We start from the raw sequence: 19,747 nt of genomic DNA, 5'->3' as shown, positions 1-19,747 counted from the left end.
AGGTGGAGGTGAAAAACAGATTCCAACTGAGGGGCCAGAAACAATTAATAGCTATAAGTTCTTCTTGTGCATTTCTGTTTGTGTTTCAACTGTGTCTGAAGAACAATGGAAATATTAGACTAATAAAACAAGATTAGGTAAAAACCAAGTATACGGCTGGACTGTAAATGCAACGCTTAAGGGCTTTTAATATGAAAGGAATTTTAGTTTGAAAAAGGGAAGTGGCCAGAATACACCAAGTCACGAACTTTTGCTTGCAGCACTGGCCCCATTGGAGCAGTCCACCCCAAAAATTAATAAATACATGTTGAAATGAAGAACAGTACACTTAGACACAGTCATGCAGCAGAAGGATCAGTCTTTCTCTAGAACTGCACACACTGCTTAGCTCCTTTTTGCTCAATTCAACACGAGCCTCCTCTCGCCTCTTCAGCTCTAGTTGGGGTTGTATGTCCCCGTGTGACTGGTGGAAGCTGCACTACCATCCGGCACAGTCAGAGCCTAGTTTCACTGATAATGTCAGTTTGCATACAGCCTATTGGCGTCCATTACCAAATGGATAATTTTGTCATTGTGACGGCACTCGTTCCGACACGTAACACGTAATTTTCACTTCAGTTTCAATCTGTCTATCATTTCCACCTTCTTCCAATGACAGCAGTAGCAGCAATGCTGACACTGTAACCCTTAATAACATTTAAAAAATATATATATTTTTGGGGCTTTTTGGCCTTGATTAGATAGGACAGAGGGTTAGTGTGAAAGCGGGAGAGAGAGGGTGATGGGATGGAGAGGGGATGACATGACCCCCTTCATAGCTTTTAATGACAGTGTGTGTCTTACAGACACAACTGCCCCTCAAATAAATTGATGAGGTGATCCTCTCTTTCCTCTGCCCAATATGGCCTTCGCAACCATGGTTGGCAAGTTTCTATCTAGCTTACTAATTCCACCATGCAGTCATGTCACAGAAAATGAACGATACAGTAATAGAGGACTGTCAGCGTTCACAGCTGTGTCGATGCCTATTTATTTCGAAAGATCAACGGCAAATGTGAAAACACAAACATCATCAGTCACTCAGACCAATGGTACAACTCAAATCGCTCACTCAGTCACTCACTAACTCACAGACAGACTTATGTGTTTATAGCGCTTTTCTCACATGCTGTGGTCAGGACAAAATTGAGTCCTCTAGTCTCTTAAAAAAAAAGGTCAATAAGTAATACAGAAATAATTTCTAAAAGTTGTTATTTTTGGTGCTTATGTAATGATTTTAATGGGGAAAATACTCTTTTTTTTCCTTCTAACTGCTCCCTAGGGAGGTTCAGGGTCAGCAGCAGTGCAGCACCCCTGAAATAATCAGTGTTTTCCTCAAGGGCATCTCTGCAGGATGTTTGCTGTCATGGGGACCTGAACATGAAACATGGCTCTGCAAGTTCACTTACTCATGGACAGATCTAATCAATGTTGCACATGTGGATAAGATTTAAGAATGACTTTCCTGCCAACACACAAAGTAACAACCTTCCACAGAGCAAAGCATGACTTCAGGCACACACATTTAACAAAAGTAAAGTAAGATCAGCAATTTAGGTCACTGACCCAGACACCGGATAAACGTTTTTGGGTTTTTTTGCCCTTTTTCTGTAACTTTCGGTTCCTTTCTTTCTTTGGCTCTTTTCTCTACTTGGTACATCCTATGAGTCAGTCAGCAACTCTGGTTCCTCTTGTTTCATCACTCTTTCATTTTTTTCTCCCTCTCTGTTTTACTATACTTCCTCTTTATACTTCTACTTTTCTCTCTGGTACATGCCAAGTGGCAGCTTTATCTGATTCCCTGTACATGGGTACGTCCTACAATAACCATTTACTAATCACGCACGTAGGACGCCTCTGACTAAACAGCCCAGACACAAAAACGGGAAGATGATTGTCATCGCAACAAAGTCAAAACATATTTAGAGAGTTGCAAAATCCCTGTGTGCTATGATTCATTACATTACAATCTAGCAAGTTTTGAGTTTCATGGTAGGCTTCTTGCCATCTCAGTGGTTTTGCAAACTTTTTATATTTTTTTAATGTTGGGGCGGCAGTTTTGTCTTGATGTTTCAAAAGCAGCATTATCTTTCAAGTTCTCTTCATGAGAACCTGGAACACTAAGTCTGAGTGGTTTGTCTCTATTATGAAAGGAATCCAGGATTACTTGATAGCTACATGAGGCATTGGCTATGAGTGAAGGACAAACACTGGAAAACCACTTTGTATCGAGCCAATATGAACAGGTTCAGTGTTGATGATTTATGTCTATAGCTTAAGTATAGCATTCTTTTAAATGAGCTTTGAATGAATTGGCATCACACAGCAGAAGTTCTTAGGAAAAGTCTCTTGTTCGAGAGGAAATGAGGCTTTTTGCTGAGAAGTTCAGTTACTCATATCCCAACCAGAGGTTTTTCTTCAGTTTCTTTCCCACCAAAGTCTCAAGTGGAGGCGAATCCTTTCACAGTGAGAAAGTGAATGAGCGTCATTGTGGCTTTGCATGGGATTAGCCCATTTTAAAGCCCCTTAGTAAGATTTACCCACATTATTCACATTTTAATTGACATTCCCACCCACACATGCACATGCTGGCTAAAATCAAAATCCATGGCAATGAAAAAAGGTGGCAGGAGGCTTAATGCAAGGGAGGAAATTTCAAGGTTCATTGACCTCACTCAAGTGTGAGTATTGTGCAGATACAATGAGAGTATTGACGTTATTGTAATGGGGAAAACACATAGGCATTGTACCTGATTAGATGAGTGTGTATGATCGTACAAAATATGTATGCAGCCAATGTAACTCACTGATCTTAATGGTCTGTTTGTAAAAAATCATGGACAGAATCTCAAGACACAGCCAGGGTAAGGAAGGGGTCCAGTATGGGGACCTTAGAATTGTGTCTCTGCTCTTTGCAGATGATGTGATTCTGTTGGTTTCATCACACTGTGACCTCTAGTTTTAAGAAACTGGGGCAGTTTGCAGCTGCATGTGAAGCGGTCAGGATGAGAGTCAACACCTCCAAGTCTGGGGCCATGGTTCTCTACTGGAAAACAGAGGATTGCCCTCTCTGAGCTGGGAGAAAGTTGCTGCCCCAAGCAAAGAAGTTCAAGTCAGCATGAGATGGATAGGATAGTTTGGCACGGCGTCTACAGTGGTGCAGTTACTGCGTCAGACTGTCATGTCTAAGAGGGTGCTGAGCCAGAAGGCAAAGCTTTCAATGTACTTGTCCATCTACGTCCCAACCCTCATCTATGGTCATGAGCTTTGGGTAGCAGAGCATGTGAGCGGAGCAGGAGCGAGCAGGGCGAGCGAGCGGGAGGATTTTGGCTAGAGCACAGAGTGCCTTTTATAAAAAGCTGCAGCATTACCTTATCTCTCGTTCCATTCCGCTCCAATTTCACTCTGGTACCGCTCACACCATGCATCTGAACCAGAAAGAATTTTAAAAAGGAAGCTGAGAAGTCATACATACAGGTGTACTATTCCTGTAAAAGTAACAGATGACAATGATTTGGTACAAGAAAAAGAATGTGGCAACATCATTTCAGTGGGTACAGATCCACTCTGGAACCATATTTACCAGAAGTAGGAAAGTGTAAAGAAAAATTGGACAACAGTTTTCTAATGTTATCATCTTGCACCACTGGAAACCAAAAATGCAAATATTTTTTCACCACACATGCTTGCCACACAAGTTTGCATTAGAAATTGCTCTTGTGCTCAGTTTTAGTATATTAGAGGTGATGGTTTATCTTTTTGTCCACACCAGATGGAGGAGAATACAAGACACAGAGGAAACAGCCAAGACTTCCAAATTCCTTAAACCAATAAGTGTAGATAGTGTTATGGTAAAGAAGTAAAATGTCATTAAAGAAACAGAAAAAAAAATCAGTTTGCAGTCAATAACATGCCATTATTGACCAACAGGTTAGAAAGAAACGAGCACCAGTGAACTTGACTCATTTTGAAAAATCAGGTTCGCCACCCTGTCCACACAAGCATTTGTGTAAACACTATGTTGAGGAAGTATCCTGATTTGATTAGCAGTCAGTTCCACTTCAGCACAAGCAGCACTAGATCAGAATGTAACAGATAATGTCGCGGTGGCAATTAACAGAAAGCCATTTTCATCTATCGGGGCTGAAAATGACATATTGGGCTTGCGAACAGAAATGTCAACAACAATCCACAGACCACTCTAACACTCTTCAGCCCCACACCAAAATGCCAACCTGTGGTAAACGTTCATAGCAGGTGGCTTAATGAATGACAAGGAAAGGCAGCTGATTGGGCTACAGAAGCCCTCAAAGAGAAGGCAGCTAACCTTGCCACCGTTGAGTCGAATCACAGGGAGGGAGTCCTGTAAGAGGGGCGCTTGCTGGGCTGCTTGATTGGCAGCTGGATCAGTGGGGGGTTAGAGGTCATGCTGTGTCTCTGCCCTTCACAGTACAGGCAGGAGGGAGCAGACTCAGTGGAGAAAGCTGCCCCAGGCCCTGGCAGCCACAGGTGGGCTTTGTGGTTTGTCATCATGGGTCCTGTAGCATCAAGCTGCCTCTCAGCCCGCTATCAGAGGGACAAACAACAAGCCGGCTCATCTGTCCATGTGTGTCCACATATTAACATATGCACATGTGCATGTGTGCATCTTCACAGTATGACTCTTGTTAATATTCCAAAAAGCTTTGTTTTTTTGTGTGAATGCTCATAGTGAGGACCAATTTAAGGCATTTGCAAACCTGTAGAATGTGTGTTCAGGTAAACACCATATGACAATTTGTACATATGGTAAACATCTGAGTGGCCTTCAACTTTTTTATACGTCTTCAGGCCTTTTTGGACACGGAAGCTATGACTTTTGGTTCATCTATTTGCATAAGTAATTGCTTTTTGGCTTTCACATATAGGTTCCAAGTACACTGTTGCATGCTCGCGTAATTTTTGACATTTATCACATGAGCTAAGGGAACAAAGGAACCCGTTGGGGAGATTGTTTACTGCAACATGCAAATTGGCCGTCTTGTTATCTCATCTTCAAGTGATCAAAATGTGGCACAATAAAACATCTTTCCCACTGAAAAAACCCTGCTGACACCCGCTAACATCTGGCTGTTTAGTGCAATAGGAAAGTATAAAATCGGCATTCAGTTCCAGGTCAAATAGTAAAGTCAAAAGTAGGGCACGGGTATTTATCACTTCTGGCTTCAATCGGCATTGATGGAAACACGTTGGAAACGTGCTAATTTCAGTTGCTTAACTGGTGAGATACAGTGATGAGCCACCACTAATTACCATCCATCTCCACCTAAGCAGCTATAAAGCAATGATCCAAATAACTCTGAGACAGAGACTGAATAAGTAAGAGCTAAAAAAAGAGAAGTAAGCACCGTCAACTTTGCACAGACTTCTGTCCATGCTGCTGTATACTTTTTTACCTGTTCTCCGGGCTGTCTCTGACGTCAATGGACACACCAAAACAACTCCCACACACACACACATGCTCCTCTACTGCAGAGCTGTGTACAAGCTCTGCTCTTCTGGCAATGGGAAAGCAGTTAAAAATGAAAACTAAACTTTTGGTGGAAAACTGGGATAAGTGTCACTTCTTCATCTTTCATGACTGGCTGACATTGGTTGTCTCACATAAGAACATTGTAATCCTGTACTTGCCTTCCTTGATAATATCATGAGACACAGACAGTATAGAAAAAGTTGCAGGAACATTACAATGTCTTTAGTTGGCAGATTACCAGAGCAATACAATATGACGACTTCTAAAAAAAATGGTAGAACATTTATGATTACAGTGTCAGCAAGAAGCTTTTCATAATTTGTTCTCTTCATTTTGAGTCTCATCTCCTTGAACATCCTACTTCAGTGGCTGCATTGAGGCGTCAGATTAGACATTGGCTGAAAGAGCTAAATTAGGCTGACATCCACTGTTACACGCCAAATGATAGGATACAGGAGGACCATGATAGATTTTCTTGGAAGAGGAAATTCCAAGAAATAAAGAGTGTGTGTATGTGTGTGTGTATGTGTGTGTGTATGTGTGTGTGTGTGTGTGTGTGTGTGTAAGCCAGTATTCTTGAACTGCTTCAAAGGAGCTGTGTTAATATGTGTACTGCTGCTGCAACAGGACTACATTCTCAGTGAAAAATCAGACAAAGACTACATCCACACCAATATGAAAATGCATATTACATGACCAACATACACTTGGCATGTGCATGCCGGGTGTGAACAGGGCACAGATTGTTTACTCTGCAGTTGGTTGTTTGGTTAAATATGAATATGGCAAGAGTAAGACCAGAGATTTCTTTGCTCGGACTGACGACAAAGTGGACAGTCAAGCGGCAGAAAAAAAAAACAGATATGGAGTTGTTGAAAGTAAATTCAGCAACATATCAGAGCTCTACTTAGAGCTTTTTTTGCTGGAGGAAGCAATAGCTATGGGAGAGGAGTAAGCTGAAGAAAAAAGTCATGTCTGCACACTTGCCACACAAGCTTAGAGAAAGCAAAGTTTCAATCCTTCTAAGAACCTGATGAAGATCTAAGTTTTGAAACATTTTCTTCATTATACTTGTGGGGTGTGGAGTAATTGAGCAGGTGTTACTTTTTCTTAAACATATATGCTGTTTTTTAACTGTTATAATTAATCTCTCTCAGTGGTAAAGGAGTACCCACAAAAAAAAAGACAAAATAATAAAGGATATGCACACCTAGCTTTAATGTTTTGGCTTGATACATCATGATTGATAAAACCTAATCGGAAGGTGAACTTGGTCATTCTTGTCAAGAGTCTCATTTTCTGCCCATCCAGACTAAAATACAGCTCTGGAGTTTTTAAACAAACTGATTCCACAGCATTTTCAAAGGTCTCCATTTTAGGGGTTCCAAAAGGCCAGAGCTATGCATTAACTTACCACTACTCATGTCTTTTACAATAAAAATGTATTACTGTGGATGTGGCCTCTAAGTGATCCAAAAGCAATTCCTGGAAACTTTTAAGCTGCAGATCTCAGTTTGAATAAAGCTCCTCCTCTCAAACCTTAAGGATTTGTTGCTGATTAATATGTCTGTAGTTTTTAAGGAAGTCCTGTCTGCAAATTGTAAAACCTGCATACTATGTGCTTTGGCCAAAAACAAAAAGATTAGCAAGTTATTGTTGTGCCCAAGCTGATTAATCCAAATAGCAAAAGCCACGTTCGGCCCATTTCTCTAAACAGGACATTGTCACCTTCCAGTCTGGCAGTCACAAATAGACAACACTCGCTCCAAACTTACCATGATGTGAGTTATGCACTAATCATTCAAAAATAGAGGCAGTCTCAGGGCTGTGTAGACGATTGTACTGTATAGGTGAGCTAAGAGCCCAGAGAAGCTGAACGTGGGTGGTGTAGGTGGATGCTTCTGAGATAGAAGAATCTACTTTTTGAATTTCTAGAGATGTGACGAGATTAGCGGGCAGAGGAGGTGTTTTTTTTTGGTAACCCCTGTGACATTCCTGCACTCACCCACCTCCTCTAACATCAAAGCCAGGTTTTTCTGTGGGTGTTCGGTTTAAATACCACAAGAGATGGTTACATCAGATTCTATGTGTTTTTCAAAACTATCCTGGCCACTTCTGCCTTCAAGGCCTCAGCAAGAGCATGTCTGGATTCTCCTGGTTTTGTGCAAATCTCAGCCTTGGCGCTTTCAATATTACAGTACCTGCAGGCTTGACTGCTTCTTCAAGTCAAACAAATGCTCATTGAACCCAGCCAGTCCAAAAATACTTGCATTTCAGGGCAAAAGTAGGAACTCTTGGTCCAATAATGACAAAATAAAGTGACTGTTCCAAAATTGTTCCAAACACATTAAGTCACATAACGCCAAAGATTTATATAACACTAAATATTATACTATGAATGTCCTTAAATTTTACCAAAATGGTAAATTATGTGCACAACTGACATTGCAGGTCCTGGTTTTCTTCCTGGTCTGTTTCTGCAGCAAAGCTGAGAGTCACTTCACATTATCAGATTTTTTATAATGATAATAAATCCAACTGCTTATATGAGCTATGGGAGCGATTCTCAAACCGTGGGTACTGGAGTTCCATCTTGTGGGCTGCCTCTGCAGCCAGTGGCAGAGGCCAGTTGGTTTGATTAAGTAGAAAAAAAATAGTTGGGGGGTTATTTACAAAGCTAGTTATTTGTATGTATATATGTGCTTAAGACTTGAATAAAAAATGTCAAATTAAAATGCATTAATTTCAGTTACCTTTGAATATCAGCACGCAAATCATGACACATCAGGTAGAGACAAATGTGTTTTGTCACTGTTGAATAGCAAACATCACTTGGGATACAAAATGGATTAGTTTTCGAAACTAATGTAGGAAAAGTGGTATAGGAGACAACCTTGCACCAATAAAAACTCCAGAAGATGTAGCGAGGAAATATGACCTGGAATACATTACACTGGATTCCTAATGGCAAACAGAGATGCTGAGCTGCAAGCACAGTGTGTTGAATATCGTGTTATCCTGTCAAATGAGGCGTTAAAACCATCAATGCTCCAAAGACACTTAAACACAAAGGAGCACGGATGTGTTGGGAAGCCAAAAGAATATTTCCTGAGGAAAAGGGATGGGCTTCAGGCACAACAAAAATTAATCAAAACATTGCTGATAGTTGCATAACACATATTAACAGCTCAATTTAATTTTTTAATCCTTTTTTTTTTTCATAATTCATTTGGGTAGGTTGTCTCTAAGGCTGTACCTGAATTATGCCAATCAGATTTGGCCGTTCAATACGAATATTTGACGATCTAGAGTTGTTTTTTTCATTTAAAGTTTTAAAGTTTGGTTATGCTCAGCAGGACATTCAGTGTGACAGTGACATTCACGTAATATCGTTAACAAGCTAACTGCGCTGACAACATTTTTTGCCAACACTAGATATCAAATAAAAATTAGAGACTGTGTCGTATTAAGTTGCTGTGAGCTGTAAATTCACCACTTCTCAGCAGAAGAGAGAAGATGTTATCTAAGAGCCTTTCTATGCAGAGTTCCTCCCCTCTGTGCCGCTGCCTGTGTGGCCACAGCTCCCTGTCCCAAACAATAACATAAAGTCAAGAGTGCTCATTCCACAGAAAACTCTGGTTTGCTGTGGAATTGGACTGGTGTTCCAATGTTGTGGTTCACTCGACCACAAAGACATGCATGCATGTATACAGTACAACTGTGCTGTACATACACTCACATGCTCATACTGTACATACACTCACATGCTTAGGTATGGCTCTGGTTCTGAATCTAGTCCCCCAAGAAGTCATTGGAACACAGCCTGAAAAAGCAATTTCATGCACATTCAGGCACATTTCAGTGCTTGTGTTGGTGGGGAAGTTACACACAACACCTTACAGACCAATAATCTATGGTATATTTTATTCACTTGTTATTTCAAGGAGAAGGAAGTGCATGCTACGACTTTCACTATGACTTTGCAGAGGAGGGAAAATACTCTGGAGGCAGGAGAGGTCCTACTGAGGAAATGTCTGAGAACTGGGGGAAAAATTTGAGAGACAAGGAAAACATTTCAAACAGTGAAGCCATTGTCATTTTTTATGGTACCACCTCCACAAGGTCCAAGGGTTGACGTCAAACAAGCCAAACCTTAAAGCCCACTCTGTCTCAAAACAGGTGGATCAACAGAGGCAATCATTTCCTCCTGGACACTTCCAAACACCAAGGCTATTGTGCTCTGCAATGAATGGAGGAGATGTGGTCTGTAATCAAGACGGTGGAGTCCAATTGCTTCAGAACATAGACAGTTGGAGAGAGGGTTTAGGAGTAAACAGGTGTATAGAGACAAGCAAAGATGGAGACAGGGGACAAAGAATAAAGGGAATGTGTACTCAAGGAGCGGCAGCTGTAAAGTTACTGCTTTTGGAAGCCATATTACAACCGGAAGGTTACTTGCTGAAGGATTCAGCTAGTTTTGTCAAAGTATTCTTAAATTAGACATCAAAGCATAATTTAACACAACTGAACTGGGCAGTTTAAGAAGCGTAAAAATGTGAATCAACATGCTACTGTCAACATCTGCTTAACTCTTTACTGAAAAAGAACGAATGCCACATTTCCATTGTTCGGCATGATACGCCTCTACTCAACTTGCTCTTTTTTTGTTTTTTCTTTAGCCAGAGTTGAGGATAGCAGCTGATATTTTTTAAAGCCACCTCAGTCAAGGTTCCAAGCTCAGCCAATGCTAGAGGGTGTTCAAACACTGCAAACTATGCTTAGGCGATATCTAGTTTTTAAACATTCCTCAAATTTCACTGTGGTATATGACAGTATTTGAGTGCGGAGCTACCAGCGGCACTACTTGTTAAACTCAAAATAAACCCTTAATTTACCAAGTTAGATGTGAAAATATGCTGTTTTCACCCCATGTACTCTCTCTCTGTCATTGCTGGCCTGCTATGCTACAGCCCTGTCACATTATCCCCACCACTCACAGTCGCCGTGTTCATCAGTTCAGCTGCCTGTTTCACTAGAAGACATTGACCTCTAGTGGAAAGTGTCTTGCACTATGTACAATACATCCTCAATCGAGAATCTCCCTATTAGTTTAATGATGAAGGATGAAAGAAGAGCATCTGTATTTTTGAAAGTACTGAAAATCATACCGTCAGGATTTCTAAATACCCTGGTATACCATCATACTTTGATACCGCCCAAGCCTACAGCAGACCTCTGATTGGTCAGAGAGAATTGTTATTTGCTAGACACAGAACATCCAGCAGAATCCCACAATTTTCAAGCTATCATCAGTCACAACCACACTTTTTTCTTCACTTCATCAAAATCTTAAAAAATGATAGCCCACAAATCTACGTTGTGCAATTGACGATGTACAGACGTTCCTCTGTTTGGTTGCCAATGAAAAGATTCAGTGTGTGTCGCATCAAAGATGATGACATAGCAGTCTCATGTGACATCACTATCAGTTGAGAATCCCACTTACAATGATGGGGTACTATCCACAGTGGAGAGCAAAAAATATAAACGGACCTGGTACCAAAGTGAGTTGAGTTGAGTCCAGTATAGTTGAGTCAAGCTAAACCATACAGTGGAAATGAGGCATACAGATGCTGCTCTTCACAGAAAATCTGCTGAAGTAGTCAGCACACAACATACAGTATATCACTGTATAACTTCAAGAGAAACATTGGATTCCTGAGACCTAATCCAATTGATCTATGCCAAATTCTGGGACATCAATGTGCAACTTGTTGACCCACCCTCTTGTCATTTGCCCTCACATGAGCCATTACAAAAATAGCTCCTGTTGTGTGAAACAAGATTACTGAATGATTCTTGACAAGGACCATGGCTGTGAGTTCAGTCTGAGGCCTTTGAAGTGTTACAACTGATTTGTCATAGCAGCAAAGGGACTTTCTAAGAATAACTAACTGTGGAGAGGGAAATAAATGGGTGACTTCCTTTCATTAGGCTCACTTAAGTGTTCAAATATAGCTAGTCACGAGGGGACTTGCAGCACAAAGGTGGCATGTGGACATAATCTTAAAGGGGAGTGCGGTGGGTCAGAAGGAGGGCATTTGTGCTGATGTTTCATTTATACAGTTTATTGTCATGAAATATGCTCTTTTTAGTACAGTATGTTGGTTACACTTAGCATAATTATGAGTTAAATATTAATGATGTGAGACTGGAATATGAGGATGTCATAATTGCACTTCCAATTTTGATCTATAATTTTACATTATTGCCATAAAGATGATGCAAATGTTCACTATATGTTGCCTGTATGAAAAGTCAGAAATTAGAGTTTGAATCACTCTACTACTCTTTTACAGTATCTGATTTTGACTCTGCCAGCTGTTTTTCATGAAATCCTGGTACATATTCTTGAACACGAAGTGATTTGGAAAGCAGAGAAATCAAAATGTGTTAGAATTGGAAAAACACATTTATTTCCAGGAGTTTCAAGCTGCCATTAACAGCAATTTCACATAAATGAAAAGAGATTTTGAGCTTGTTGGTTGTATGAAAATAATATAAGTCAGTTTTTTTTACACTTGTTTTGACATAAACGGATGTGCCTGCATTACCTGACTGGGAAATTATGACTACTTATCAATATATTGAAACCAAAACAACACATATATTAATGAGTCCGGGTTGTAAAGGTTAACCAATACCAATTATACAGATGCACCAATTTATTGGCCAAACATTGGTATTGGCCGATATTTGCCTCGTTGCCCAGAACTGACCTATCAACATATGAGATGAGATTCTCCGATGGCAGTGGGTGATGATTTTCTGTTGTATCACATCAATTTTGGGCAGGCCGAAAAGCAGTGCTTGACACTAACATCCTCCCAGGTGAAATCGCATATGTATTTGGGAAGAACAGGAATCTTCCCCGAGACACCTTCTGGACGAAAGGCAGAGTAAACTCACTATTCAGGCGTGAAAAGACACTCAGTTTTTTTTCCTGATGATACTACATTGTGAGCCATGAATCTGTGTTGAAAAGCTAGATAACTTCTAGCAGCCAGTGGCCAGAACTAACTGCTAACGGAAGTTTAATTAGGTTACATTATGTTGCTTTCGAGCTCTTTTAAGTAAAAATGATTATTGGGCGAAGGAAAATGTAATTATTATGATTTGTTCAAATATAATCTTGCAAAATTTACTTTTTGGTGATGAACTTGAATAAGTATGTTGTTTTCACAACAAAAACATATAAAGAGAGAGAATTTTTATATATAGCAAAAAGGCTTTTCAAGAAGTATTTCATGTTTAGGTTGTATTATGACTGTTTCATAAATTTGTTTGATTCCATCTGTGCTCATTCAAGGGCCTAATGACTTTAAGACAGTTTTTTTTGTTTCCCTTGCTTAAAAGGGGCGAATACACAACGACAAAAAACAAAATAAACAACAACATTTACATATCTGTATCAGCTGTCAGTCAAAATGGTATTCTAAATATTAGTATCTGCCCAGGATTAAGATCCAGCTCTCAATAGTCAAAAGCCCCTTTAGTTCTTCTACCACTCAAATGGGACAAAACAAAAGCTGAATCATTCTACAAAGTCTGCTAACTGACAATAAGTATTCATTTATTCCATTCAGTTAATGTATGACTTTATTTCCTAGCAACATCCATGTGTGAATTGTTAAGCAATACTGTAGTACCAAGCAGCCAACTGTGACACAGACCATTCACAAGTTGTTCTGTTCTTCTGAATGGCAGTTACATAACGCTGTGCAGCTACACAGACAGTTAATACTTTAACAACTGCATTGTGACCAAGAACAGTACACATGGCTTTTCCCGCATGTGGAATTTTGGTGCTCTCTTAAAAGTGTTTGTTGCTGCTTTACCTTGGACATAATTATTTTTATCAAACTGAACTAAAAGACACTCAGGGCTTGTATTCAAGGGAGAAATGTGTTACCATATGGAGGGCTTAGGTGTATGTAGGACAGCAGGAGGTTAATCTTTCTGTGTAATCTTGACACATATCCAACCATGAGCATGACTCATATCCTTTTATCTCTGAGAAAGCGAATCTGAAGATTACTGGACAGGTAAACAACTCAGAGGGAGAGAAAAGTGACAGACAGGATAGACAAACTGCTGACGTAGTGATAAAAATAAAATCCTGTACTATTAAGTTCATCTGCTGCGAATACTCACATGAAAGGTAGACCATAAAAGTACAAAAAGAAGGCACAAAAACATCTGAATATGCACTGTCACTTAAGGAGCTCTAAATGCAATATAATATCTTCAAACAGAAACTAAACATCCCAAAGGCAGTGGTTCTCACAAAAAAAAAAAGAGTATCGAGCGAGTATCCATACGGGAGATGGGATTGAGCTGCATTGCCACACAAATGCCTGCTAATCAGCTTTAGCACTTACGCTAATACCAAAAGGACTGCAAAGCACCTGTGGGAAACTCTACCGCCATTCAGAATAACCCCACTGCTCATTTCTAATTGTCCCACTGTAAAACAATGCAAGCTCAAGGCCAGCCCTAATCCCCCTCTCAGACTATGCTAGCGACCTAACGCTTCCCATGTTCCCACAAATACCGGGCTCACAGCCACCGCAAAACACTTAAGCATCTTAAAACAAGAGGATTACATCTGAACCTTGACAAACAATCAAACAAAAACAAAAAAAAAAAACAATAATACCTCTAACAAAATAAAATGTTTTGTATGGTGACCAAAATCACAGCTTTGGCATAAAAACTGCAATTCTTTGGTCTATAAGTCAATATCTGATTCTCAAAAGATCAGAAAGGTATCAGCAAAGTCCAGAAACAAAGAGGCAAACAATCTTAAGCAGTGTGCACAGTGGCTACTGTATTACAATCCCCAGCAATTTCATTAAAAAACGACGCATAAAATGACCTACAGGTTGTAAATTCAAGGCTTTATCGGGTCAGTTAGGTGGGAATGGGTGAGGGTAACAGTCTGAATAACATTCTGACTATGACTGGCACTCCTCTCCCTCCAATTTTCACTCACATTTTCACCATTGTCTCCCTGAAATTTCAAACATTGTTGTTCCCAGAAACCACTTAGACCCATTTCTCACTAGACAAAAATATCTAAAACATTATCATCTGGTTTTTGTCTTCAATGGTTATGGTCACAATCAGCATTCACGCTTGGGACAAATGACTCTGTAGTAGTCACAGTTATTTATCGCCATTTATCCTCCAGCTCTGATCGCCTCCAATCGGCAGTGATGGAAATACCACATCCACATGGACAAGCTATTTTTTGGCCCTTTTCTGGCACGATACAATGATGCCACTCCACAAACCAGGTCCGTCTCCATCCAAGCAGCACTCAAACATTGCTCCAAATTAGTCGTCACCAAGACTGAAAGGAAGAATCAGTAACTAATAGATATAAAAAGAACTGCAGTGACTTTTTGATGGCTTCGATGGCTTTGTGTGTAAAAACCTGCTTGGAGATAAACCCAGTTCTGACTGATAAAATGTACAAATGTGTTCTGTGTCTTGAAACAAATCAAATTACTCATTGACAATGCTTCTTTTTCTTTCTTTTTTTTTTAAATTTGAGGCACAAATGTATCTCTCTTGAAGCCCAGAGCAGAAAAACTTCATTTTAACCTCTTTTTTCTTTTTTTACACTTTCATATCACCTGCCATTACCTGTGAAGTTATTATGTTAATGCTACGTTCCTGTTTTTTGCAAACTTGTAAATACCAGGATGTAAACATGACCCATATTGCTGTTTAGGCTCAAAACCTTACAAATGAATTCCACAGGGAAGCTACGAGAAACGTAGAAACAAAAGTTGTATCTGACTGGCCAACTCAGTGTGTGATCAGATGCTGTTGGTCTGCACTACAACAAGAGTTACGTTAGGATCATTTTAATTGGAAGCTGATATGAGGTCCCAGATTCTGGAAGACCTTTGAAAAAGACATCTAGACAATTTAGTATGCAACTGAAGTTGGTTCTTTTAAATTGTGCTTTATAATCAAATGGTCCCACTATATTGCACCCTTTTCATCTTTAAACAATAATATTTAGAGAATTACTCTCTAGTTCAGCCTCTGTTCTTCCTCCCAACACTGAGTCAGTCTGTGATGTTGGAATATTTTCAGGGCACCCCTTGTTCCAGCACCTCTTCATGCCTTTTATTTTTTTTTTTAAATCATTTCTGCTCTTTGACTTTTTGTGATTGAACAGAAGTCAGAAAAATGTAGGTATATGCATAGAAGGGAGTTGAGACTGTAGGAGAGGTTGTTGATGGGTGTAAAGGTCAGAGAACATCCTTGAATCTGTTCATTGCTGCAGCAGAACCATGTCCGATTGTCATGCTGCATAAGTGAAAAGGAAATGGAAGATAAACACAAATGGGAAAAGCAAGTAAAAAGGTAAGCCATGAGCAGATAGAGTAAAGAGATATAAAGAGAGCAGATTGGATTTGGAAAAAGACAGGAAGAAGGTGGATACATCAAACAATAAAAGCCCATTAAAGCCATCCATCACTGCGGCTGTGGTCAGAGGTGGGGGATCCAGTTATCCCTCTCCAGGGAACACAAAGATGAATGACTTCCTAACAGGTGGACTACCAGCTTAACAGGGAGGGGGTCTCAGGGAGAGGAGGTGGGGTTTAACCTGGAACTGAGGCAGTGTTGAGTTACAGCTGCACCTCCGGAGAGAAACCATGACCCCGTGGCTTTCTCAACTCACAGGAAATGGATTTGTTTTCCTAGCACTTTCCCAGTAATCCTCCCATCTCAGACACACATATGACTGTGTAAAAAGAAAGGAAGACAAATGTGCAAATACTTTTGGAAGCACACGAAGACTAAAATGCTCAAACACATTCTTAAGCATGAAATATATGGCCTTGGCAGTATTATCAACAGAAAAACTGTTCCACAGACAGCTTTAACACAGATTAAGAATAAAATGTGCAAGTGCTACTTCCTCTGGCAAACAGATGGAACAGACATGAATATTCTCAACCCACCACCAAACTAAAAATAGCATTAAAAATTCCATTCCTAAATGCACTGAAAGTCAACTAAAAGTATAGCTCTGTCTCAGCTAACCTTCGACCTAATCCCTCAAGCAGGTAGATGTCTCCCAATGGAAGGAAAAAAGAAAACATAAAAAAATGTTTAGGAAAATAAATAACTTGATTTTTTTGCAAGCCGGATGAGCTGTACAGAAATAAGCCCGGCCGGCAACAGAGCCATGAGGCGTCTGATCGGCCTACGCAGTTCACCAGGCCACATCCTCTCTGCCTCCACTCAGGGAGAAAATAGCATCAGCAAGCAACACTGCCAGATATTAAGGTAGCCTGTTATTTCCACACACAAAAGTGTTGTATTGGTGTAGCAGCAGTTGTCCACCACAGTGAGACAAACATTTTTTTTTATTACTTTTGGGCTTTTTTGCCTTTATTGATTGGACAGGTTAAGTGTGAAAAGGGGGAGAAAGGGAATGACGCGCAACTATCACTGCAACTGAGCGCATTTTCAAACAAACATCTAGAGAAAAAGTGGCAACTTGGACTTTGATGCAAACATTAGGAAAGGTGATCAGAGATGCAAATCATGTGTTTGCCAACAGGATAGAGTGGTAAAAATACCAAACATCTTTTAATTTAATGACGCAAACAGAGTTTCCAGAAAATGACACAGGATTTTGTTTTTTTTGGCATACTTGTTAGCTTGTGAAAACTGGGCAGATGTTGAACTGACTAAGACGAGGGCAGTTCCAGAGACAGCAGCAACAGAAAGTCTGCTGATTTGGCAGGGTGCCGAGAAAGTCTGAAATCCGACCCCCAACACAACAAGGATCAAATACAGGTATCGTTTGATTGGAGACATTCTAATACTACTTGGTAGTGGATTTTTCAGCTGTTAAAGCTGTCATGCACCAATACTCAGCCCTACCCTCTGGGGTGTACTATACATACAGGAGAATTAGAGATGTCAACGCTTAATCGTTAACCAGTGTATAGCACTTGCTAGTGCACTAGTGCTACTCTCACTGAGGCAGACTAAAAAGAAAGGCTGGTTTGTATTTCACATCTTTTTCTTTTTTCCTAAAATTGACCTGTTAGTAAACAGTTAATAAGTGTCGGCCTTTCGACAGCAGAATAAACGGAAGCTGACATCCCTAAGGAGAATAGAAAAGGTAAATAGAGGAGAAAATCCACAAACTCAAAGACTTAATCCCTGAATGAAGTGAACACAGATTCAACATCCACGCTGGAAATAATTAAACAACATGAAGTGATCACAAGGGGCAGGAGGAGTGTTTTTGGTTCTCTCTCTTCTTTCCAAGATCTTACAGGCAAGATGACAACAACATAATAAAATCTCACGTCTGCTCTTTTTTATCTCATCCAAGTTCTATTTTCATCTTTCATTCCTGCCTCATGCTATTTCTCTGGGCAGGGATAACAGCAAGCAAAGAAGAAAAAACAACACACTATCATTTGCCTTTCAGGTGTCCCTGGTACCTGTAATAGACCTGCCCGGCTATCTTTAGCCTCCTGCATGGAACGACTGTCAGCACGTTCCCAGTTGTGGCCCCTGAGGATACAAGCTGTACCCTTGAGAAAGCACATTCAGAGCGCTGAGGATTGGTCGGATGTGAAAGGATGGCGGAGGTGTCATGACAAAAAGGAAGCCCTGAGAGAGACGGGAACAGCTTAGAAACAGTCAAAATATGCCACAGTGAGAGAAACTGCAGTAAACCTTTAAATATATGATGGCAGATTTATTACTGACATGAATTTTCCCATCACCTGAATGTTACACAAAATCACCTCTTAGGTATTTTATAGAAACAGATATTAACCAATAATTTACAGATTTTTACATCTGTCCTTGTTGGTATTTCACTTTAAAAAGTTATGTCCTTCAAAACAGATCCTGGTCCACATTGAACCACATCATCATCCTGTCACATGCTTCCAAATGTCTCATCCTTATTCTACATCAACACATTCAGAACAAAGCGGATTGCAAAATGATGAGATCTTCAGGGGCTCCAATGTCCTTGAACACTGTAAAGTACAGTGCTGTGTATTCGTCTTAAGGTTTGTTTTGGAGTAGGTGCCAAGGTTCCCCACACATTTTTATGGACAAAATTTCCAAACTTTTCTATGACTTTTCAAAGACCCATACATTTTTTTAAAAAAAACTCATGATCATATCATGATTGTATCCTTACGCTCACAATGGTCAAGAAAATGTAATACATAAGGGCATATTAGAGCTTAAAATAAATGTAAGCAATCATTTAAATTCCAAATTACATGAAAGGTTATCCACGAACAATTAATGATATTACAAAAGTTCAATTTTTACTTATTCCACGACTTTTCCAGGTTTTCCATGACAAATGATGATTTTTTTCATTAATGATTACTATGTTTACTTTTTCCATTGACCTATTCTAAGTTAAAGTGTTTGAATAAAGAAAACTGTTTCCCTCTTATAATTACCCAGGTCCAAGACGACATTTCAAGTTATTGCATCTGTCAATCCAACTTTACAAAATCCAACCCAACCCATTTAAGAGACTGGAACCATGGATTGATCGTTGATTATGTCATATCAGCACTAGAAATTTCAAAATTGTTGTGTTTTATCTGTCCTTTTTAGAGACGAATAAGTAGAAATGTATATATACTATCAGTGGTGGTGGTTTAGCAGTATATTTAAACAGCAAAACAGAGAAAAAACACTTCCAAGAGCAGGAAAAAAAACTCTTCTACTGATGAGCAGACACACCAACTGTAACAGCATGGCCTTAAAGTAACAACCTGCTTCCTATGAGTGAGTGTTGCATAAGGTTGAGAAAAAAGAGAGAAAGGGGAGAAACAGGAAGGGTGAGAGGGGTGAGGGGTGAAAGGACGGATGGGAATCCGAAGAGAGAACCCTCCTGAATTAGTGATATGGCTTGCCCTTCTCTTGTATTTTTGATGAGGAAGATCAAGTTTTTGAACACTTGCACGCCAGCGCCAAGGAGACTGGAGACGCCACTGGAAGTCACTGAGCAAAACACAGCATTACAGGACGAGCACAATGTCCTGGGATGAGTTTCCGCTTTGACTCCACTGCCACTAGGGGTGAACAACTGGTCAGGAGGTGTCATGTAAG

At 40.0% G+C, this 19,747-nt stretch overlaps 1 protein-coding gene across 4 annotated transcripts in view; it reads right to left on the bottom strand.

Annotated features, from left to right (window-relative positions):
• Positions 1-19,747, bottom strand: part of poc1b (POC1 centriolar protein B) — a 64,835-nt gene that overhangs the window by 25,903 nt on the left and 19,185 nt on the right. For 2 of the 4 annotated variants that reach the window (XM_088080180.1, XM_042496702.2), the window contains one exon: positions 3,411-3,467. The exons of 1 other annotated variant lie outside the window; for it this stretch is intronic. In XM_088080180.1, the coding sequence (XP_087936306.1) occupies positions 3,455-3,467 (13 nt within the window). In that variant the 3' untranslated portion in view covers positions 3,411-3,454. Of the gene's footprint in view, positions 1-3,410; positions 3,468-4,371; positions 4,606-19,747 lie in introns of those variants that run through there. One more of the 4 variants, XM_088080179.1, reaches the window with a different exon arrangement.

This window comes from Plectropomus leopardus, chromosome 7, assembly GCF_026936395.1.
Source record: "Plectropomus leopardus strain MGB_pleo_1.0 chromosome 7, ASM2693639v1, whole genome shotgun sequence".
In the NCBI taxonomy this organism is placed as follows: domain Eukaryota; kingdom Metazoa; phylum Chordata; class Actinopteri; order Perciformes; family Serranidae; genus Plectropomus; species Plectropomus leopardus.
Note: the sequence above shows the minus strand (reverse complement) of the source record. Positions and strands in the feature narration are given on the sequence as shown.